The following is a 22,666-nucleotide window of genomic DNA, read 5'->3' as shown; positions in this document are numbered from 1 at the left end:
GGCTAGGGCTCCGCCCCCACCGCCGCTCGCCCCTTGCCCCGCCCCGCCTGCGCACACTCGGCTGTCTTCGCACCCGACACTCGGCGGCGCTCGGCTGTCTCCGGCCGCTCGCTCGGCGTTCGGGTCCGCGGCCGCTGCGGCGCCGGGCATTTCTCCGCAGCTCGGCTCGCGGCCGCGCCCGCCGCCGCCCGGCCCCGCGCCCATGCAGGCCATCAAGTGTGTGGTGGTCGGCGATGGGTGAGTGCGCTGTCCCGAGCCTCAGGGGCGGAGGGGCTGGTAGGCGGCTACGGGGTGAGGTGAGGCGGGGCGGGGCAGACAGACGCGGGGTCCTGGCTAGGCGGTTCCGCCGCGCCCCCACCATAGCTTGACCGCGTGCGTCCAGGGGCCGATGGGGTGGGGTCAAGCGCCTGCCGTCCACCTTCCTCTTAGCCCGGGCACACCTGATGCTACCCGGCCTCCACCCCGGTGCTCACAGTGGGTGGGGCCGGGCCTCACCTGCGCTGATTCCTGGGTGGCTCCACCCTCGCGCCAGCCACCCAAGGTGCTGGGAGCTCTGACGCCCCTGTGCGGCGTGCCTTCTGCAGGATTGTGAGCCCTTGCAGCCGCGCCCACTGCTGTGCTCCTTGGGAGGCTAGCCTGCTCTGGTCGGTTTCTATCAGCGCCAGGTGGCTGCAGATCTGCAGGGCTACGACCTACTCACCCCACCCCAGTCACCCAAACTAACCTCCTTCCCTGCGGGAGCTGGCTACCCTTGCGGGGAGGAAAGGGGCGGAGGCTCGGCCCTGGAGCCACGTGGGCTGAACCTCTTTCCACAGTGCCGTGGGGAAGACTTGCTTGCTGATCAGCTACACGACCAACGCCTTCCCGGGAGAGTATATCCCCACAGTGTGAGTGCACCGCGGTGGGAGGTAGCTGGAGCTGGCCACTAGAGGCCAGTCGCACATGTACGGGACCTCCCCTAGGCTCCAGGTCTTGTTCAGGTGGCCCTAGTTTTGGGTTTCCATGGTGAGGCTGAGGCGCTGGCCAGAGTTTGGGTTGTGTGGGCTTCAGAACTCGAGCCTGCTGGCTGGGCGCCAGTAGCCCAGCATCCCTGCCCAGCCTAGCCTTTCCTTTTTGCAGTTTCGACAACTACTCAGCCAACGTGATGGTGGATGGGAAGCCGGTCAACCTGGGTCTGTGGGACACCGCTGGCCAGGAAGACTACGATAGGCTTCGGCCCCTCTCCTACCCTCAAACCGTAGGTGGCAAGAGGGCTGAGCTGGGTGGGTCCTGGATGGGGAGGAGACACATACTGCTTGGACACCCTTTGGTCAGTTCTGTCTGTCCCTCCCTCTGAAGGATGTCTTTCTGATCTGCTTCTCCCTGGTGAGCCCGGCCTCCTTTGAGAACGTCCGTGCCAAGGTAGGGTGGGCCAAGGGGTCCTAGCAGAAGGCACACCCCTGCTGAGAAAGGTCGCTGCCGGTGATCTTTTCTGCTGAGGGAGACACTGAAGGTGTCAGGGTGGACAGCTCACAAGTGGCGATAGGTGCTAACTGAAAAGCTGTGGGCAGTCTCCTGCCTCCCTGGATGGGTATCTTTGTTTGCTGCCAAACCCAAGAAACTCCCAGTCACCTTGTGATACAGGAAGAACCCCATGCATCAGGGGATAAAAGCCCCAGGAGCTGGGGCCCACTTTGGGCAGAGTAGGGGCATAAGGGTCTCTGAAGCCTGTGACAGGGTCAGAACCTCTGTTCCCACAGTGGTACCCAGAGGTGCGGCACCACTGCCCCCACACACCCATCCTTCTGGTGGGTACCAAGCTGGACCTGCGTGATGACAAGGACACCATTGAACGGCTGCGGGACAAGAAGCTGGCGCCCATCACCTACCCACAAGGCCTGGCCATGGCCCGAGAGATCGGTGAGTAAGTGTGGGGGGCACAGATTGGGGGTCTGCTTGGAGGTGGCCCTGCCTGTGCCGCTCCCCCATCTACACTACCCCCTCTGCTGGCCCCTTTCTTGCTATCTGTCCTCCTCCCAATGTTCCTAGGTTCTGTCAAATACCTGGAGTGCTCAGCCCTGACCCAGAGAGGTCTGAAGACAGTGTTTGATGAGGCTATCCGGGCAGTACTCTGCCCGCCTCCCGTGAAAAAGACAGGCAAGAAGTGCACTGTCTTCTAGAACCCTGTCTGGCCGGCCTGGCTGAGGAACCCTCGGGTTGAGCTGTCCGGTGTCCCTAAGTCTGCTGTGGGAAGTGGTGTGGGTGGGGAGGGGGAGCATGGGGACAAGGCTGGGGTAATGGGGTCCTGTCCCCTGTGCCTCCTTTTTCTGGGATATAGCACCAGTCTTCCCTGGTTCCTTTGGGAGGCCAGGAGGGAGCAGGGTCTCCCTCAGGGCTGCAGGGGTGGGTCCAGAGGAGCCCCAGGATGGGCTTCCCTGGAGGGGAGGGTGGGGGTGGGTTTTGTTCATCATGTCCCAGGAAAGGGTGGCCCCTTCTTATTTTATACAATAAACATTCACCACCTGCTCTGTCTCACCGTCTGCCGTGCCTTCCACCGTGGTACCTGCCCTAGCCTTTCCCTGAGGGCAGAGGAGTCCAACATTCCTAGGGGCACTGCATTTCCAAAGGAAGCTCTGGGGTTTACACACCCTCGGTGAGGGGAAGGACACCACACAGGTCAACGCAGGGGTGGGCACACTTAGCCGTGTACAGATGTCCTCTGTGTGCAAACCTGGGCCTGGGTGGGACCCTAGGGGACACGCTTCAGCATCTCTCTCAGAGCTGAGGAAAACCGTCTATGAAAAGGATGGAGCCTGGCCTCTGTGAGTCTAGCGGGCCCGTCTCTGACCGGTATGAGATGCTCACAGGTTGCTGAATTGGAGGGAGGGCAGCCCATGAGACCCAAGAGTTGTGGTCCGGAACTCGGACTTTATCCCAGAAGCTGAAGACATTTCCCTGGAGCAGACTTGAGACCGGAGGATGCCCTGCAGGGATGCGCTCTCCTCGCATGGAGGCATGCAATCCGTTCATGCTGACTCAGAGGGTTGGTTGTTCCTTTTTTTTTTCTTCAGGAAGTTTGCCAGCCAGTTGTTAAACAGCTCTTATTAATAATTAAATCACATAAACTTACAATTAGCTGTGCTGAGAACAAAGTTAGCAAATTCCTCATTTCCTAATTGCTTAATACATGTTGCCACCCTTTGGGCCTCATATGTAATGGGGTGCTACTGTGGACCTCTTCATCTCCACGTCCCCCCAAATGATATCAAGTGGACAGCTTGACGTCAGCTGTAATTCAAGTTCCACACCGTGGAATGTGGCAAACCTCATGGACTAGGGCTTGGTTTATCAGTGGCCCGGGAAGGAAGACACTACAAATTAAATAAACCAGGACCCTCTCATTATGTTGTAAATAACATAAAAAGTCATAGGAATGTTCAAGTTTTAGAAAACAACAAAAGTCGTTCAGCTCATTGGCTATATGTCTGCCCCTTCTCTTTTGGTGGGTGTACCACTCACTGGCTGGAAATTAAGGTCTGTTGGCATACAGAGCTGTTTGTTTGGTTTGTTCGGTTCTTACCAACAATCCACAGCTCCACTCCAGAAACCTCTGGACAGGCTATCTTGAGGCAAACTGACCAAACTCTTGAGGATCCAGCCTCTTGAAGGTCCTACCTTCCATTCCCTGCTAGGGAGCTGGCCAGGCATGAAAGTGTGCAGGAACCAGGCTATACCTGCTTTGGATCACAGACGGCATGAAGATCTCTGCCTACCTGAGCACACAGGCTGGACAGAGACGTTTATTGGTGGGGCGGAGGGCACAGTGTTCTGAGCATAGGGCTGAGCGGAGTAATGGTGAGGGGGGCTCAGGTGGCCAGGAAGCCGCCGTCAACCGGCAAAGCGCAACCCGTGGTCATACCACTTCGGTTGCTCAGCAGGAAGAGGATGGTGTCCACCACGTCCTCCACTTCTGTAGGCAGGATGAGGTCAAGAGCAAAGATGGAGGAAAGGTTGCCTCATCCTGCAGCCCCAGCCGATCCCCAGGCCCAGGCAAGCCCTAGGCCTGCTGGTACGGTTCCAGTCTGGACTCCAGCCTCGCTTACCAGCAAACTTGCCAAGTGGGATGCGATCCAGCATAACTTTGGCCTTGTGGGGGTCACTCCAGTTGGTCCGGCCCATGGGTGTCATCACTACCGTGGGATTGACTGCGTTCACACGGATCTGCGAAGAGGCCAGCGAGTTATAAACAACGTGTGAGGGTACCCTGGGCTTAAGGACCGACTGGAGGAGTTGCCCCGGGCTAGCGCACCTTGTGGGGTCCAAGCTCCAGGGCCATCATCTTGGTCAGCATGTCCAGGGCACCCTTGGTGGAACCTGTGAGGGAGGATAGCTGTAGAGGCCAAGAGCTGGCCCGGGAGTGGGGGGGTGTGGAATCCGACACAGCTGGAGTTACTCACAGTAGACACTATGGTTGGTCAGCGCCCGCTGGGAGGCCTGGCTGGAGACGTTCACGATGGCTCCTGGGACTCCCCGAGCTATCATGCCCTTGGCCACAATCTGAAATTTTGAGGGTTATAAAACAGAACTAATGCCGGGCGGTGGTGGCGCACGCCTTTAATCCCAGCACTCGGGAGGCAGAGGCAGGCGGATCTCTGTGAGTTCGAGACCAGCCTGGTCTACAAGAGCTAGTTCCAGGACAGGCTCCAAAACCACAGAAAAACCCTGTCTTGAAAAACCACAAAAAAAAAAAAAAACCAACAAAACAAAACAAAACAAAAAAAAGCTACGGAGAAACCCTGCTTCGAAAAATCCAAAAAAAAAAAACAAAAACAAAAACCCAGAACTAGGGGCTGGAGAGATGGCTCAGTGGTTAAGAGCATTGCCTGCTCTTCCAAAGGTCCTGAGTTCAATTCCCAGCAACCACATGGTGGCTCACAACCATCTGTAATGAGGTCTGGTGCCCTCTTCTGGCCTGCAGGCATACACGCAGACAGAATATGTATACATAATAAATAAATTAAAAAAAAAAACCCAGAACTAACCTTCTACTTCAGAGTTCCCATTCCAGTCAAGTAGGGCAGCTCACCTGAGACACCTGGATGACAGCCCGAAGATTCACGTTGAAGGACCTAGGAGTGAGTGAACAGCCTGGTCAGGGGCAGGACTCCTGCTGCTGCATGGGATTGGTCCCTACAACCCTGTTGGCTTACGTGTCACAGGCCTCCTTAGTGATCTCCAGGAAGGGTTGCAGCAGAGCCACGCCGGCGTTGTTCACCAGCAGGTCCACCGGTCCCACATTGCTTAGGGCCCTTTCTGTGGCCTCCCAGTCTGCCAGGTCTACACACACAGGCTCCACGCCAGGACACTGTGTGTATTGGGGCAAAGCAAAGCCGTTAGCAACTGTGTCCCAAGAAGGTGGTGCTGCTGGCCTTTTCTTCCCGGGGAAAGGTAGCTAGCTAGTCTGGGAGAGCTGGGCCTGGAAGGGAGCTTTCCTTTGGAAGGGTCAGGGGTTCCAGCCTCAGCAGCAAATTCGGAGGCGGAACCTAGAGCTGAGAGACACAGCCACGCCTCCGGGCATGCATTTCATTTCCTCTCCGCCCAGCATTCTTGGACCTAGGACTGCTCTCTCGACGGACATTGCATTTTCTTCCAAACTCAGGGAGCCAGGATATCTAGATGGACCCCCGACCGTTTGCGCAGGTCTCGGATCTAAGAGTGCAGAGGGCTCCCACCACAACACCCAGCGCCAGGCGCAGGGAGCAAGACGGGCCTGCAGCGAAACACGCTGTGTGGGTGAAGGGCGTCAAGGGGCGCAGCGTCTCACTCGGAGACCGTCTCCTCACCTCTGGACACAGCCTACCTCGCTAACCAGGCTGTCAAGGTCCGCTCGTGTCCGGCTCACGGCCACAACATGTGCACCAGCCGCCTGCAACGCCAGCACAGTGCTGCGCCCGATGCCTGAGGCGAGCGAGGATTAGTGCGGGCACCCCCTTTTCAAACCAGCCGGACCCCACCAGCACCTCTTTCCTGCCTCCTCACCTTTGCCCGCGCCGGTGACCAGCGCCCGCCGACCTGCAAGTCCCAGGTCCATGGTGGCCCAGCCAGATCGAGCTGGAGAAAGATGAACTTGGAGTTCCGGAATCGAGGGCGGGGCGAGGAGAGCCAATCGCGTGGGCTGCGCCCTGAAAAGGGCGAGGATATTCAAATAATAGCTCCCTCTGTCGTGCTGATTGGCTGAACTGCAGTGGGCGTGACCGAGGCGGGGCTGTGTGAACCACGGGACATAGCTTCTCAAACTGCCCCTGACAGATCCAACTACAGAGCCTGGAATCCGCTTAGCCTTAGCGAACTCTGGTCAGCATGGTTTTCACTGCCAAGAAAATTTCCATGAGAAACAGATATACTAGTTTCCCCAAGCGTTTCACGGATTTTCGTGAACCTGAGAGGCACGTCCAAAAACGTTTTATGTGCTCTTTCCCCAGGCCTGGGAGTGAGTCGCACTTGGGAGGCCAGCCTGGTCTACAAGAGCTAGTTCTAGGACAGGCTCCAAAGCTACAGAGAAACCCTGTCTTGGGGGGAAAAAAAATAAATATTTTTTAAAAAGTGGGCGGGAAAGGAAGAGATAGGATTGGTTTGCACATGAAAACTGGCCAGACAAGCATTGCTTTCCAAGTCAGTAACAGATAAATGAATGTCCAGGTGTGCACTGTGTCTCCCTATGAAAATATTCTGTTGTTAGGGTCATGGTGAGGAAGACTAGAGCTCTGAGGACCTACTCTGGCCAGTAGTGAGAGAGGCGTGTGTGGCCTGACCTGCGGAGCTCAGTGGCTAAGATCACTGGATGCTCTTGCAAAGGCCTCCAGTGTGATGCCCAGCACCCGCATGGTCGCTCACAATCTTCTGTTTCAGAGGAACCCATGCCGTCGTCTGGCCTCTGTGAGCGTGCCCATGGTGCACAGACGTTCATGCAGGCCAAACCCATACACATAAAATAATAGTATTCTTTTTTAAGAAAAGAAAAACATCCGGAGGGAGGCCAGAGAGCCATGTAGCCCCTCCCCCATCTTTACCTGCTCACCACCACTGTAAGGCCATTCTGTGAACTCTGCCCTTTACCTGCTGGGAACCAAGAGAGAGACAGCACCCAGCCTGCCCAACCCCAAGACCCAGCTGCCCAGAGCTCATTAGTGGCTTCAGTATTCCAGGACATGCACAAATCTCATTAACTGTTCTGTGGTCCAGGGAGCTGCTCAGGCCTTGCTCTGGAGAGAGGTACTCTCAGAACCCGTGTCCTGCGCTTTTTAGGTCTTCCTTGATCCCATCCCCCTTTGCTCTGCCCCTTGCTCTGAGTTGGACTCTGTGTCAGTTCAAACGGTTGGCCACTTCAAGCCCGACAACCTACCAGATGCCAAAGCAAGCAAGCACAGAGAATTTGCCAGGGCCTCTGAAGCTACTCTGACGAGCCCTGGGTTGCAGGACTCTAGTGCCTGCTTGTTCTGGCCAGGGTGATAAACCAGCTAGCTAACTGTGTGAGAGCTTCCGTTTGGACAGCCTTGCTACCATGTTCTTGTGTATGGACCAGGCCAGGGAAGTGGGTTCCAGTGAAGACGGAAAGATTCCAATCCCTTCCAACGGCTCCTCTCCTTCTGCAGAGTCCACAGGTTTAGGAGTGACTTGGTTTAGGACATCTCCCCTTCCCTGCTTTCCCCTCTCTTCCCCTGATTGCTGGGTTGGGGTCAGAACACCATGAGTCACCAGACCCAGTAATGGAAAGGTGAGGGTCCCAAGGGAAGGGGCACAACAACACAGATGCCTTCTTCTTAGAATAGCCACCCCTTGGCCACACTGGTCATAGAGCACAATAGATTTTGAAAGATAGTAGGCTTTGAGGCGAAACGGCCGTATCAGGACCTGATTGGGCACCCAGCCTTGCAGCAGAGTCCTGTGCAATGATTTGGGAACACAGCGGCCCATTTATTTAGGAAAAGGAGACCAGTAAAGTGGACAAGAATATCAAGGATCCCAAAGTCCAGAGTGTGGACGATAAGACGGGAAGCTGGGAGCTGCGTCAAGGACCGGGTCATGGGATAAGTAGAAGCCTTGGCCGGAGGATGGGCCAGGGAGGCCACTCTGAGGCGCACCACATCTGGGCAGTCTAGGAGGCCAGGTACCCAGCGTCCACCAGGATGCCAGAGCCACTGGTCGAGGCGCTGCTGTCGCTGAGCAGGAAGAGGATGCTGTTGACAACGTCCTCCACCTCTGCAGGAGAACAGAGCAGTCAGGGCTTCTGCTTGCTCACCTGCCTGCTGGGAGCCAACCCTGATTCCCTCACCCACGCCCCCAGCTGACCTGCGAACTTCCTCAGCGGGTGGCGCTCCTTGAACTTCTTGGCATAATCAGGGTTTTCAGAGACTTTCTTGCCCATATCAGTCAGCACCACAGTGGGGTTTACAGAGTTTACCCGGATCTGGGGCCAGAAGCCACAGTTGGTGGCACAGCCAATGAGCTAGCCCTACCCACACTCTCAGGACTTGCCCCAGCACAAGCCTGATGAGAGTGTTTCACTCTGCGCAGCTGAGCACTGACCCTGCTGCTCAGAGCGGTGTGCAGGCTGCGAGCCCCACCCCATCCTCACCCTCAACCCCCAGCCCTGCCCCAGGTGCCCATCATCTGACTACACCCAGGCTCCTGTGCCCACCTTGTGTGGCCCCAGCTCCATGGCCATGGCTTTGGTCAGCATGGTCATTGCTCCCTTGGTGGAACCTGTCAGGGGTGGGCAGGGAGAGCTAAGAACCCTTTAATCACTCTTTCTGTGATGCCCACCAAAAACCTAGAGACTCCTGTAATTTTTGGAGGGTACACTTACTGTAGGTGGTCAAATTAGGATAGGTGACATAGGCCACCATGCTGGAGACGTTGACAATGGACCCTGGCACTCCACGGTTAATCATGTCCCTGGCTACAATCTGGAAGAAAAGGTTGGGGGTAGCTCACCCTGCCTTGCCCTGCCCCACCCTCCCCAGATGCTCATCCCCGGGTCACAGAACTCCTACCATCTCACCTGGGACACCTGCAACACAGAGCGCACATTCACCTTGAAGGACCTGGCAGGAGAGGAACAATGTCTTCCCGCACCACCCAACTTCCGCAACCCTCCCCAGCCTGCCCATGCCTCCCAAGTGCCCACCTGTCAAAGACCTCCTTGGTAACCTCCAGGAAAGGCTGCATCAGAGCCACGGCTGCATTGTTCACCAGCAGGTCCACAGGGCCAATACTGCCCAGCGCCTTCTCCGTGGCCTCCCAGTCACCCAGGTCCACACACACGGGCTCTATGCCCGGACACTGTGGGAGACATAGTTGGTGACTGAGGCATTGTCCCTGTCAGCTTCTGATGTATCCCTGAGGGTGGGGAGCAGGCCCAGGCCAGGCAGGGCTGTATGCTCACCTCTTTGGCGAGGCTGACCAGGTCTGCACTGGTGCGTGTCACGGCCACCACTTTGGCTCCCGAGGCGTGCAGGGCCTTCACGGTGTCCCGTCCAATCCCTGGAAAGAGGGATTATGGTGGGATAAAGGCCCGTTAGGCCTGGTCACGGCCAGGGTCGGGCTCACAGGTGAAAGTAAAGACCCCAGAGGCCAGCTGGTCCCTGATAAAGTCTGGTGGAGGCTGCGTCTGGTGCATATCTGCCCAGTCTGGATCTAGGATCCTGCAGCCATCACGGGTATTGTCACTCTGTCTCGGTGGGTCTCCAGCCAGGTGACATAAACGGGTCAGTCAGATTCTGGAGGGCCGACTGCGACAGGATCACCTTGGGCCCCTATTCTGCGTTGAGGCGGCCCCCTTACCCTTCCCAACCCGCTCCCACTCACCCTTCCCTGCCCCTGTCACCAGGGCCCTCAAACCACTGAAATTGAGCTGCATGCTGCTGACACCCGTGTCCTGCAGCAAGAGATGGGCTCCCTTATTTAAGGCTGGGCTGGCAGGCGGGGCAGAGGTGGAGCTAGGAGTCGCTGGCCTAGCCAGAGTGGCATGACTCATTCCTCCCCAGGTAGGATGCCTCACTCCAAATACGCCAGCTGGCTGCTTGGTAGGGCTTGAAGAGGAAATGAGAAACTTCACACACACACACACATACGCACATGCATGCCCATGAGAGGCACTCACAGAGCCGTGTAACAGAAACATCGGAGGCCTGGGCATGACATTCGCGTTTCCTTTGGTCTGACTTCGTCTTGACCCTCGTGGCACGCTAGGCAGACTGTTTAACGCTGGGCTGCATTCCTGCTCCAGGAGGAGAGAGATTTTGGTTTCCTAATTTGCTTTCTTTGGACAGAGGCATTGGCTGGCCACAGTTTTAAGGGAAGAGGAGCTGGACTTCCAGTCGATTGTGGGTGCTTCAGCCTGACTGAAGGACCGGGACTGCTGTCCCCGTGGACATGGCATGGTAGGGCCGGGACAGCTGTCCCCATGGACATGGCATGGTAGGGCTGGGACAGCTGTCCCCGTGGACATGGCATGGTAGGACCGGACAGCTGTCCCCGTGGACATGACATGGTAGGACCGGGACCGCTGTCCCCGTGGACATGGCATGGTAGGACCGGGACAGCTGTCCCCGTGGACATGGCATGGTAGGACCCGGACAGCTGTCCCCGTGGACATGACATGGTAGGGCTGGGACAGCTGTCCCCGTGGACATGGCATGGTAGGACCGGGACCGCTGTCCCCGTGGACATGGCATGGTAGGACCGGGACAGCTGTCCCCGTGGACATGGCATGGTAGGACCGGGACATCTGTTCCCCTGGACATGACATGGTAGGACCGGACAGCTGTCCCCGTGGACATGGCATGGTAGGACCGGGACATCTGTTCCCCTGGACATGACATGGTAGGACCGGACAGCTGTCCCCGTGGACATGGCATGGTAGGACCGGGACAGCTGTCCCCGTGGACATGACATGGTAGGACCCGGACAGCTGTCCCCGTGGACATGGCATGGTAGGACCCGGACAGCTGTCCCCGTGGACATGGCATGGTAGGACCCGGACAGCTGTCCCCGTGGACATGACATGGTAGGACCCGGACAGCTGTCCCCGTGGACATGACATGGTAGGACCGGGACAGCTGTCCCCGTGGACATGGCATGGTAGGGCCGGGACAGCTGTCCCCATGGACATGACATGGTAGGACCCGGACAGCTGTCCCCATGGACATGACATGGTAGGGTCTAGCCACTCAACACTGTCAGCGCTCAGGAGATAATGCAGCATCCTGGATTGACTCTGGGTTGCTGGGGTAGGGGCAGGCGTCTGAGGAACAATGATAATAATCTGATTCCTGGGCTAGGGCAGGTGGCAAGAATCTTCCCACCTAACCCTGCCCCAGCACTCCTGAAGTCTGTCGCCTTTACTTGTTTCTCTCCCAGGTGACCTCCACATGTCCCCAGAGACTCTGCCTATGGTGATTACACTGGAGCCCCCTCTGCCCTCTGAGGTGGGACTCCCCTTCTTTTCTCAGAGCAGTTGGGTGAACCCTTGGGGGAATTCTTGAGAAACCATCAGAGGATTGAATGTCCATCCTAACCAGGGGTGATCATCTTTAATCCCAGCACTCAGGAGGCAGAGGCAGGTAGATATATCTTAGGTTGAGGCCAGAGAGAGAGAGAGAGAGTTCCAGGTTAGCCACGGCTACACAGAGAAACCTTATCTCAAAAAACAAAAACAAACAAATGAAAATGCCCATCATAATTCTCCGTGTGGGAAGCTGTCTAAGGCCAGGCCAAGTCCTACCTGATCTTGAATAAAAGGGTTCATAGAAGGAACACTTCATTCCAGAAGAGCCATGGCAGGGTGTAAGCCAGCTGTGCCAAGCAGGTCAGGTATACAGACCATCGAAGAGACAGCCCCATGGAGCAGAGGCACTCGGGCTCCCCACCTGCTGCCTGTCCCTTCCTGTAGCCAGGTTCCACGCTAAGACTGAGTGACCCTCAGAAAGAAGGCAGATTGTAGGTGATGTTCACCGCTGACTAGGGCAGGCCCGATGACCCTTGGGCTTCCAAGAATTTGCCTGTCTCTGCTTTCCATTTTCCTGTAGGGAAACTGGGGTTACAGATGTGAGTGGGTTCTTGGGGCCTGCATCAGGGCTCTCTTGTTTGCACAGCAAGCTGGGATGGGTTACAGATGTGAGTGGGTTCTTGGGATCCGCGTCAGGGCTCTCTCGTTCGTGGAGTGAGCACGTTACCGTACTCTGAGTTATCTCCTTGGCCCTGCTTCTTTTTCTTTTTGTTTCAGCTAAAGTTCTGCAAGGTCACCAAGCCTTTTGACTTATTCTTTTGTTTTGCTTTGTTTTGTTTTCTGAGATAGTGTAGCCCTGGCTGCCCAGGAACTCCCTTCGATAGACCAAACTGGCCTTGAACTCAAAGATTAGCCCAGCAAGGGGATTAAAGGTGTGCACCACCTCGCCTGGCTGCTGCCGCCACCTCCCCCTCTTCTTCTTTTCCTTTCTTTCTTTCAAAACATTTTATTATAAAAGTAAGATGGGGGGTGGTGGCACAGGCCCTTCACCCCAGCAGTCTGGAAGTCAAGGCAGGCAGATCTCTGTGAGTTCAAGACCAGCCTGTTTTACAGAGTGAGTTTCTTCGGAACAGCCAGAGCTATTACACAGAGAAACCCTGTCTCGAATAGCCAAAAACTAAAACTAAAATGAAATACTAGTAATGGCTGAAAGGTGGGCAAAGACGTCCTCTCCCTGCCCCGCTGCAGCCGGAGTTCGCCGTTCGATGTATCTGCTTTGCCACCTTGCCGTGCTCTTTGCAGCCACGCTCACACCACATATTCTGTATCTTACGATGTTTATAGCATTGCGCATGTTTTTTATAATACCAATCATTAACTTTTCGTAAGCACATAACGTACCATTTGTAGATATCTATTTGCTATCTAGACCGGGGATTGTAAATAATGCTCCTATATTTGCTTTGTTGTTCCTGTATTGATTTTGGTTTTTTGAGACAGGGTTTCTCTGTGTAACAGTTATAGCTGTCCTGGAACTCACTCTGTAGACCAGGCTGGCCTAGAACTCACAGAGATCCTCCTGCCTCTGCTTCCCAAGTGCTGGGATTAAAGCTGTGCACCACCACACCTGGCTTATTAATTGAGTTTTACTGTAACACAGCCATACCCATTTTTTATATGACCATAGCTGTCTTCACATCACCAACAGCAGTGTCGGTAAATTATAGCAGAGACAGGAAGGCCTACAAAGTCTCAATGATTTACTCTCTGACTCTTAAAAAAAAAAGCATCCAGCTACTGCCCTGAAGTTTTGGTCTCTCTCTCTCTCTCTCTCTCTCTCTCTCTCTCTCTCTCTCTCTCTCTCTCTTTTATTTTTGGCTCTTTGAGACAGTTTTTCTGTGTAACCCTAGCTATGCCTGGAACTCACTCTGTAGACCAAGGCATGCACCACCACTGCCTGGCAAAATTTTAGCTCTTTATTTGGGCTGTGTTGGTGGTGCCAAGCCACTGCCATCTTCAAAAAAGCTGCCCCGGACTAGAGGAAGGGGACTCCCTCTAGAAGGCTATGGGAAAGCATCGTCCATGTTAGGTGCAAACGTTCCAGCGTTGGCTCCTTTCCAGTGTAGTTACCCATGCTCCTGACAGAAACCCTTTACCTGTATTCTGCATGTAAGTCCAATGGACTCTCTCACTGGGACTTAAGGAAGAGGAGTGAATGTCATTACAGATCTCCCAGGAGAATGCCACTTGGAATATGTTTGTGGATTTTGTTTTTCGAGAGACAGGGTTTCTCTGTAGAAACCTTGGAGCCTGTCCTGGAACTCGCTCTGTAGACCTGGCTGGCCTGGAACTCACATAGATCGGCCTGCCTCTGCCTCCTGAGTGCTGGGATTAAAGGCGTGCGTCGTGGATTGTTTTTTATACTTTGAACAATATACTGGGCACATTATAATAAGGAAAAGAAGAGACTATTTAAAATGAGCTCGCTGTGGCAGTAAGTATGGTGGACAGGGACAGCACAGAGGTGGAGCCTGTGTGAACACATCCTTGCCTAATAACCACAGCCCGCAGACGGCCGTAATTATAGCGTCTCTGATAAAAGTTCAAGGCCACCATCCTGTATTCTCAAGCAGTATGGATTCTTCTATTTGGAAAAACTGTATTCTGAAAGAAAAGGTATGGATTGGGACCAATGGGCAACCCTGAGGATTCCTTTTTTTTTTTTTTTAAGATTTATTATGTACACAACATTCTGCCTCTGCATGTATGCCCACATGCCAGAAGAGGGCGCCAGATTTCCATTACAGATGGTTGTGAGCCACCATATGATTGCTGGGAATTGAACTCAGGACCTCTGGAAGAGCAGCCAGTGCTCTTAACCTCTGAGCCGTCTCTCCAGCCCAGCCCTGAGGATTTCTGAGACAAAAATCCCTCTTGTTCTATTTAGCTTTCTATTGCTGTGATGAACAGTATGACCAAAAGCAAACTGGGGAGGACAGGGTTTGTCTCATTGGCTGTAGTCCACCATAAAGGGAAGCCAGGGCAGGAACTGGAGAAATCAAAGCAGAAGCCATGGAGGAACACTGTTTACTGGCTTATCTGCTTGTGTTTGTTTGAAAAGGGGTCCCTCTATGCAGCTATAGCTGGCCTGGAACTCACTGTATAGACCAGGCTGGCCTAGAAATCACTGTATAGACCAGGCTGGCCTAGAACTCACTGTATAGATCAGGCTGGCCTAGAACTCACTGTATAGACCAGGCTGGCCTAGAACTCACTGTATAGACCAGGCTGGCCTAGAACTCACTGTATAGATCAGGCTGGCCTAGAACTCACTGTATAGACCAGGCTGGCCTAGAACTCACTGTATAGACCAGGCTGGCCTAGAACTCACTGTATAGACCAGGCTGGCCTAGAACTCACTGTATAGACCAGGCTGGCCTAGAACTCACTGTATAGACCAGGCTGGCCTAGAACTCACAAAGACGCACTTACCTCTGCCTCACAACTGCTGAGATTAAAGGTGTGTGCCAGCACAGCTTCCTTGTGTATACAACCCAGGACCATCTGTGTTAGTGTTCAGGCATCTTTACTGACCTGCCCTTGGCGTTCTGACAGGATACATCCCCAGCTGCAGCCACTAAGAGTACCTCCTGTGTACATTCACTATGTTCCCTTTTAAAAGGCCCTGCCCACCTCCCCCCCCCCTGCTGCTCCTGTCCCCAGAGGTCAGTCTCCCCTCTCCTCTTCCATGTTTTTATGTTCCCTCTCTCCTAATAAAAACCCCTCCACGTGAACTATGTCATGTGGTGTCTTTCTCTCACACAGCGCTCTTTTAAAAATTATAACATTGTTTCCCTGACTGGGAAAGGATCTCCTGGCGCTTCCTCCTGCCTGCCGGCAGTTTGAGGCATGCCAGAACCCTGGAATCCGGTCCACAACCTCACTTCTCCAACTACTGGATTGCTGGGCCCCTCTGTCTAACACCGAAACACCTGGTGAGCCCCCTTCCCCATCTCTGGCTATTTCCCACGAGTGCCTTTTGGCCTCCTTAAGTCCTGGCACCAGGCAACCGCGGCTCTCTCGCTCTCTCAGGCTCAGAACCCTCTGCCCCCACCCTTTGTGTGATGACTCACTGGGTGGCCTGTGTTTTTCTTGTACCCTGGGTCCTTCGGGCTTTGTCCCACGGCCCCCACTCCTTGAGTGACAATTCTCCAGGGCGGCTTGTGCCTTATCCTCGCTTGATAAAGGCCACTGGATCTCGTTCTGCCTCGCTCATGGGGGAATAAGCCAACCAAAAATCTGTTTTCCAGCACTCTATGTCCGGATACTTTACAGGATCTTTGCGACATTCTGCCAGCGATCCTGAGAGATGATGGGAGGAGGGTATCATCACCCTTTCAGCCTTCCCCCTCCCCTCTCCCCCAGTAAACCTCGTACACTAACTGTTTGCATGCAGCATGTTTGCTCAGTGGCAAAGTCACCCAAAGGTAATCACTTCAGGCTGGGACCCTACCCAGCTGCTCCACCCTCAACAAATGAACTCTCTTCCACCTGCAACAAATCTTCGTTCACTGGCGGCTTCGCCTTCCAGTCAATGCTGGTAATTGGGTCTCTGGCGGGGCTCCCCGAAGTGAGGCTTCCTTTCTCGAGCATAGTCCTCTCCCGGCTTTCTGGCTTTTCTCAAAGTCCTGGTACTAGGTGACTGTGTCTCTCTCAGGCTCAGAGCCCTTGGTCCCCTGCCCTGTAAATTTGAGGAAACACAAAGCAGCCTGTGCCATCTTGAAATCGACCCTCTCTAAATTCCTGGGACGCTAGGAATTGCAGCCCCTTGGGTCTTCTCCACCTCACTCATAAGAGCGGTGCCATGGTTTATACCTCTTTGCTCCCGTTGGGATGTTTTTGGAGACCCCCTGACCATTCCTAACCAGCTATTGTTGCAGGGCCCCAGAGCTGGCGTCCCCAGAGCTGGCGTCCCCAGAGCTGGCGGCCCCAGAGCTGGTGACCACAGAGCTGGCAGCATAGGACCATCAAACACGTCCGGGTGATGCTGTAGCGATGGGAAATGATCAGGTGCTCTAAGCCCTAGGGAGTCGACTTCGATCCTCCTCAAACAGCATTTTTGCCAAGTCCAGGCAGCGCCTGATGGCTCCAGAGAGCCTGGACAGTGACGTGAAACAGCCAGATACTCCAGGACGTGGCCAGCACCCCATCTTTCTCAGGTCCCCCAAAGATGAACAACAGCCCCCGCAGGTCAGCAGGAAGTAGTCTTGAGAGCACAGCATCCTCATCCCTGCCTCACCCACCTCTTGTAACTCCTCATGTTTTATAGAATAAAAGGAGTGTTAGCATTCAGGCATCTTACTGGCCTGCCCTTGGGGTCCTGACAGGACACGTCCTCAGCTGCAGCCCCTAAGAGCACCTCGTGTTCATGTTTGCTATGCTCCATTTTAAAAGGTGGGTCTTCCTTCTCTTTCTCTTTCTTTCTGCTTCTCTGCCTCTCTCCCCCCCACACACACCTCTTCCTTCTCTTCTGTTGCTCCTGTCCCCAGAGGCCGGTCTCCCCCCTCCACTTTTTCCCCTAATCAAAACCCCTCCACGTGATCTATGTCGCATGGCGTCTTTCTCTCTCTTGGCATTTTTTGAAAAGTTACAGCAACCTGCCCAGGGAGGATGCTGCGCTGCTCGCTTTGGACTAGACCCCCCCCCACATTCATCATTAAACAAAACAACCTCCTAATGGTTTGCCTACAGGCCAATCTGATGAAGGAATTTTCTCAATTAAGATTTCTTTAGGCACCAAAGGGATGGCTCAGCAGTTAAGAGCACTGGCTGTTCTTGTAGAAGACCTGGGTTTAGTTCCCAGCACCCACGTGGATCACAACTGTTCCAGGGCATCCGATGCCCTCATCTGCCTTTCATGGGTACCAGGCACATGTGTAGTACACAGACATACAGGCAGGCAAATACACATTAAAAAGCCTTTTTTAAAAAAAAAAATCCATCTTCCCAGATATATGTAGGTTTGTGACAAGTTGACAAGAGCCAACCAGAATACAGTAGTTCCACAAATGACAAACAGCTTCATCTTCTAGGAGAAATATTCTGAGGATCTGATAGCATAAATCCATCAGTAAGTTTCTAATAGACGATTGTGCAGCCTGTCTCCACAGTGGTCAAAGTGAACAACATGGGCAAACCCGGACCACTTTGCAATGTTTATATGTCCTTTATCCCGTTATGCCTGAGGGGAGTATAAGAGGTACAGACACTTTGTATATGGACCTCCCCCTTCTCTCTCCGTGGCAACTCGCCTCTTACAGTTTCCTTCATGACATCTATTCTGTGAGATCTAGGTCAACCAAGAATTCTGTATAAACTCAGTGATATCTTATTTCCATCGTAAGTACTTAGCATGGGATCCATGCAGGGCACCCTTGGGAGCCTTAGTCAGCACAATCATGACTGTGACCCCTGCTGTGGGAGCCTTAATCAGCACAATCATGACTGTGACCCCTGCTGTGGGAGCCTTAGTCAGCACAATCATGACTGTGACCCCTGCTGTGGGAGCCTTAGTCAGCACAATCATGACTGTGACCCCTGCTGTGGGAGAATGCTCTTGTACCCTGCTAAGATTTGTCACTAGTATTGGTTTAATGAAGCGCTGATTGGCCAGTAGCCAGGCAGGAAGTATAGGCGGGACAACCAGACTAGCAGAATTCAGGACGAGGAAAGGCAGAGTCAGTCACCAGCAGAGGAAGCAAGATGAGAACGCCTTACTGAGAAAAGGTACCAAACCACATGGCTAAACATAGACAAGAATTATGGCTTAATTTAACTTGTAAGTGTAAATGGAGACTGCTTGTTTTCTGGCCTCCATGACCCGAATAATCACACAGAAACTGTATTAATTGCAACACAGTTTGGCCAATGACTTAGGTGTATTCTTAGCTAGCTATTACATCTTAAATTAGCCCATTTCTATTAATCTATGTAATACTACAAGGCTGAGGCCTACTGGTAAGTTTCCAGCATCTTTCTCCTTCGGAAGCTACATGGCGTCTGCCTGACTCTGCCTTCTTTCTCCCTGTAATCAGTTTAGTTTTCCCGCCTAGCTCTATTCTGCCCTGCTATAGGCCAAAGCAGATTCTTTATTAACCAATGGTAATAAAGCATATTCACCAGCATACAGAGGAGAATCCCATATCATGTAAGAGCTAGTTAATAATAAGCCTGAGCTAATAGGCCAAACAGTTTATAATTAACATAAGTCTCTATGTATTTCTTTGGGACTGAACAACTGCAGGTCTGTGTGGGACAGAAACTTCCATCTACAGAACCCAGACCTGTTTCACTCTAGCGTGATGTCAGCTCAGACTAACCATATTTCCCCATGTTTCAGGGGTGAGCCGTGTACCCCTGGGACACTCATTTTAGTCCTAGGTAAACTTGGCTCATTATAATACTGAATGGAACACACCCATCTTTCCTTTTTGGACACAGAATGGATGACCTTAAACTCAGCATGTTTAGAAGTGTATTCACCTTCATATGTGCCTCCCCACACGAATATGTATAGCCTTTTGTGGTGGTTTGAAAGAAAATGGCCCCCAAAGGGAGTGACACTATCAGGAGGTGTGGCCTTGTTGGAGGAAGTGTGTCACTGTGGAGGCAGGCTTTGAGGCCTCATATGCTTAAGCCATGCCCAGTGTCTCAAACCACTTCCTGTTCCCTGTGAGTGAAGATGTAAGAACTCTCAACTCCTCTAACACCATGTCTGCCTGCATGCCAGCATGTCTTACCATGCTAATAATGGACTAATCCTCTTATACCGTCATCCACCGCAGTTAAATGTTTTTCTTTTATTAGCGTTATCAGGGTCATGGTGTCTCTTCACAGCAATCAAACCCTAAGACACTGTCTATCTTATTTTGAGACAAGGGCTCTCACTGAACTTGGAGCTTGTCAATCCCGCTAGACCAGCTGGTCAGCCTCACTGATCTTCCTGTCTCTCCTTTTCTTTTTTGGTTTTTCGAGGCAGGGTTTCTCTGTAGCTTTGGAGCCTGTCCTGGAACTCGCTCTCGTAGGCCAGGCTGGCCTCAAACTCACAGAGATCTGCCTGCCTCTGCCTCCCGAGTGCTGGGATTAAAGGCGTGCGCCACCACCGCTCAGCTTCCTGTCCTTCCCTTTCAAACACTGGGATTACAGGTGTGTGTGGTTGCACTCAGGATTTGAATCACTGCTGGGGCTCAACATTTCAGAATCTTGAAGCTGATGTGGGTGTCCCCACCACAGAGCCCTCAGTTCTGTCCAGTAAGGAACTCAGTGGCACAGGTCACAGTTAGGGCCCCCTTGGAGCTTCTTGGTGGCCCACCTCTGTAGTCTCCCTGCTTCTTGGCCTAATTCTGCCTTTTCTCTCTTCCACACTTTGTGTGTGTGTGTGTGTATGTATGCATGTGTGTGTGTGTATGTGTGTGCGTGTGTGTATGTGTGGGCAGGTGCCAGTGTGTGTGTGTGCATGTGGACACCGGAGTTCAATACTGAGTGTCTCTCTCAATTGCTCTCCTTTTTAAATTTTTTTTTACGTTTATTACCTATTTGTTGTGTGTGCATGGTCATGCAGTCACACACATATGACACTGTACTGACACGGATGTCAAAGACAACATGTGTGTGTATCGATTCCCTCCTCCTACCCTGGGGTTCTGGGGATCTATATCCAATTGTCAGGCTTGCCTGCAAGAGCCCTTACCTGCTAAGCCATCTCCTGCTTGAATCCCTTGACTGGGAGAGACATAACAAGGTCAGCCTCTCTTCCTAAGGTCCTGAGGACAAACTGAGGCAGAATCCACCAAAGTTCACCCCCGGGAACCCCTGAGTATATTGGGCTTCCTCCCAGAGCACAGGTGAGAAGTTACTTCTAGGAGAGTGTTGCTTCTCCAGCATCAGGCTGTATGAGGAGTCCTTACCCAGGAGGAATGAGGGCGTCCCTGTAGCCTCACAGATAGAGCCCCACCCCACAAGCCTCCCTTGGCCTACATCCTCTACCCCTGCCCTACGCCGCATAAAATTGAGGCAGAATTGTATACACATGTTAAGCCTGAAATGAAGAGGAGAAAGACCATCATGGAGAAGGCCTTATTTAAGGCTACTCAGGAAGAGGGAAACTGATCAGGTCCATACCTGGGATTCCTATAAAGGCCAAATCTACAAGGCTAAGTACTTTCTGCCTTGTCCAATCAGAGACAAGCACAGGTCCTGATGTACTTCCTGCCTACCCGCCTCCTGCCTACCCGCCTCCCGCCTATGTGTGACCAAACACAGTGGGGCAATCAACCTTGTTTACTGAAGTGAAAGCCTGTAACTTGCTATCATTGTTGTTGTTTTGTTTTCCAAGACAAGAACCTCTCCTAGAACTGTGCTCTGTAGACCAGGCTGGCTTCAAGCTCACAGAGATCCGCCTGCCTCTGCCTCCCGAGTGTTGGGATTAAAAGCTTGCACTGCCTGGTAACTTGTTATCTTACGTGAACACCAGCCCCCAGCATGCCAGGAAGTTCTCTGTCCTTGGATGCATGGGTTTACAAGTGAATGTTAACCTCAGGTTGAGGGTCTCTGACTCTCCCCACCCCTCCGTGAGGAGCTGAAAATAGTCTACAAGCCCAGCCTGGATGATCCTTTCACAAGGGGGCACAGCTGAACAACTCCAGAAGGCTGTCACAACACCATCTCACCGACCTTGGAAAATGCATCTTTTCTATTGTTGGTTTTGTTTTGTTTTGTTTTTCCAAGACAGGGTTTCTCTGTGTAACAGGCCTAGCTGTCCTGGAACTAGCTCTTGTAGACCAGACTGCCCTCGAACTCACAGAGATCACCTGCCTCTGCCTCCTGAGTGCTGGGATTAAAGGTGTGCGCCACCACCGCCTGACTTTGGGGGGGGGGGATCATGTCTGAATAGGGAAGTGCAGAGAGCTGTTACGTCCCACCTGCCAGTCCAGGGAGCATGACCTCAGTGTGGCATCAACCCTGCATGCTATCCTGTAGAACAATGGGCTTTCAGGTTCCTAAACTGTGGCACAGGACTAGGCACTCAACACGGCTGCCAAGGAAGTGCAGGCTTAAGAACAATAAAGATAATCCTTCTTCCTACCAGGCTCAGAGGGAAGAGCTTCCAAGCAGGGCGACAGCTGAATAGCAGGTGGGTTGTACCGTCGAGACTACTTCTGTCGTTATTTTTGATAATTCCATCATTCGCAAAAATCCATCTCCCTGTCTCCTGAATATCTAAAGGGGGAAGTCATGTGGCTGAGCTGGAGGCACTAATCTGCGCATGTTGGTGGCAGACAGACGGTCAGAAGCATGGGAAGTCTTTATGGGCTGCACAGCACAGTACAGAACGGCACAGCCCTTTTGCTTTGGGTTGGGGGTTAAGACAGCATCTTGCTGTAGAGCCCCAGCTGATCTGGGACACACATCGTCCCCAATGGTGGCCCTAACCTAAGCTGCTTCAGCAGAGGAAGAGCAGAGCCACGCCCAGCCTCTTCCAGTTGGCCTTTGCCGTCCCACGGCCTGCATTCGAGGGGTCAGGAAACAGACTTGGGCTTCTCCTGTGTGTGTACGTGTGTGTTGTCTGGGAGGGGATTGTTTACAGTACTGACCATTGCTGTGAACCTGCACTTGGGAGGCAGAGGCAGGCAGATCTCTGTGAGTTCAAGGCCAGCCTGGTCTACAAGAGCTAGTTCCAGGACAGGCTCCAAAGCTACAGAGAAATCCTGTCTCGGGAAGAAAAAAAAAGTGTGTGTTGGAAATCCACTGACCCACCTGTTCTCCTAGGACCACAGTGCAGCTCACAGAGGTCCCAGCCAGTATCCAGCTTGTCCTAGGTATGACGTACTGCAGGAGGCAGACCCACAAGGGGCTTCCAGGAGCTGTCACCCTGGCATATAAGCTGTAGGCATCTTTGAGGGAAGCCAGGAGGGGGATGCCCTGCTGGAGCCTGGCTTTGTCACAGGACCCTGGAGAACTGACCTGGGTTTAGAAATCAGCTCTTTTCTCAGCTTCACCTGCAAAACCCATTCCCCTGAACAAGATCCTGTCTACCAGGGCCAGGTTATGGATCTTCACGGGGCACCACGCAGTTTACAGGGCCAGGTTATGGATCTTCACGGGGCACCACGCAGTTTA

The 22,666-nt window shown here is 53.2% G+C and overlaps 3 protein-coding genes across 4 annotated transcripts; 1 reads left to right on the top strand and 2 right to left on the bottom strand.

Moving 5' to 3' along the window:
* The first annotated feature begins 73 nt into the window (after positions 1-73).
* Positions 74-2,511, top strand: Rac3 (Rac family small GTPase 3). Of its 2 annotated transcripts, none has more exons than XM_075989795.1 (6): positions 74-237; positions 816-887; positions 1,120-1,237; positions 1,339-1,401; positions 1,740-1,899; positions 2,029-2,511. In XM_075989795.1, the coding sequence occupies exons 1-6, from the start codon at positions 203-205 to the stop codon at positions 2,157-2,159; spliced, it is 579 nt and encodes a 192-aa protein (XP_075845910.1). In that variant the 5' UTR covers positions 74-202; the 3' UTR covers positions 2,160-2,511. The 2 variants fall into 2 exon arrangements, with proteins under 2 accessions (XP_075845910.1, XP_075845911.1); XM_075989796.1 differs by having other exon boundaries at positions 1,740-1,903; positions 2,029-2,383.
* Positions 2,512-3,728: 1,217 nt separating this feature from the next.
* LOC142859612 (L-xylulose reductase) lies at positions 3,729-6,163 on the bottom strand. Its single transcript, XM_075989801.1, has 8 exons — positions 6,019-6,163; positions 5,840-5,937; positions 5,190-5,344; positions 5,066-5,108; positions 4,437-4,536; positions 4,289-4,353; positions 4,083-4,200; positions 3,729-3,949 (listed from the first exon to the last, which is right to left on the bottom strand). The coding sequence occupies exons 1-8, from the start codon at positions 6,068-6,070 to the stop codon at positions 3,846-3,848; spliced, it is 735 nt and encodes a 244-aa protein (XP_075845916.1). The 5' UTR covers positions 6,071-6,163; the 3' UTR covers positions 3,729-3,845.
* A 1,778-nt stretch (positions 6,164-7,941) lies between these two features.
* LOC142831745 (carbonyl reductase [NADPH] 2) lies at positions 7,942-9,946 on the bottom strand. The gene is made up of 8 exons (XM_075942127.1): positions 9,847-9,946; positions 9,425-9,522; positions 9,167-9,321; positions 9,041-9,083; positions 8,846-8,945; positions 8,678-8,742; positions 8,329-8,446; positions 7,942-8,238 (listed from the first exon to the last, which is right to left on the bottom strand). Exons 1-8 carry the CDS (start codon positions 9,896-9,898, stop codon positions 8,135-8,137), a joined length of 735 nt encoding a protein of 244 aa, XP_075798242.1. The 5' UTR covers positions 9,899-9,946; the 3' UTR covers positions 7,942-8,134.
* Between the last annotated feature and the right edge of the window lie 12,720 nt (positions 9,947-22,666).

Source organism: Microtus pennsylvanicus, chromosome 11 (genome assembly GCF_037038515.1).
Source record: "Microtus pennsylvanicus isolate mMicPen1 chromosome 11, mMicPen1.hap1, whole genome shotgun sequence".
NCBI classification, from domain to species: domain Eukaryota; kingdom Metazoa; phylum Chordata; class Mammalia; order Rodentia; family Cricetidae; genus Microtus; species Microtus pennsylvanicus.
Note: the sequence above shows the minus strand (reverse complement) of the source record. Positions and strands in the feature narration are given on the sequence as shown.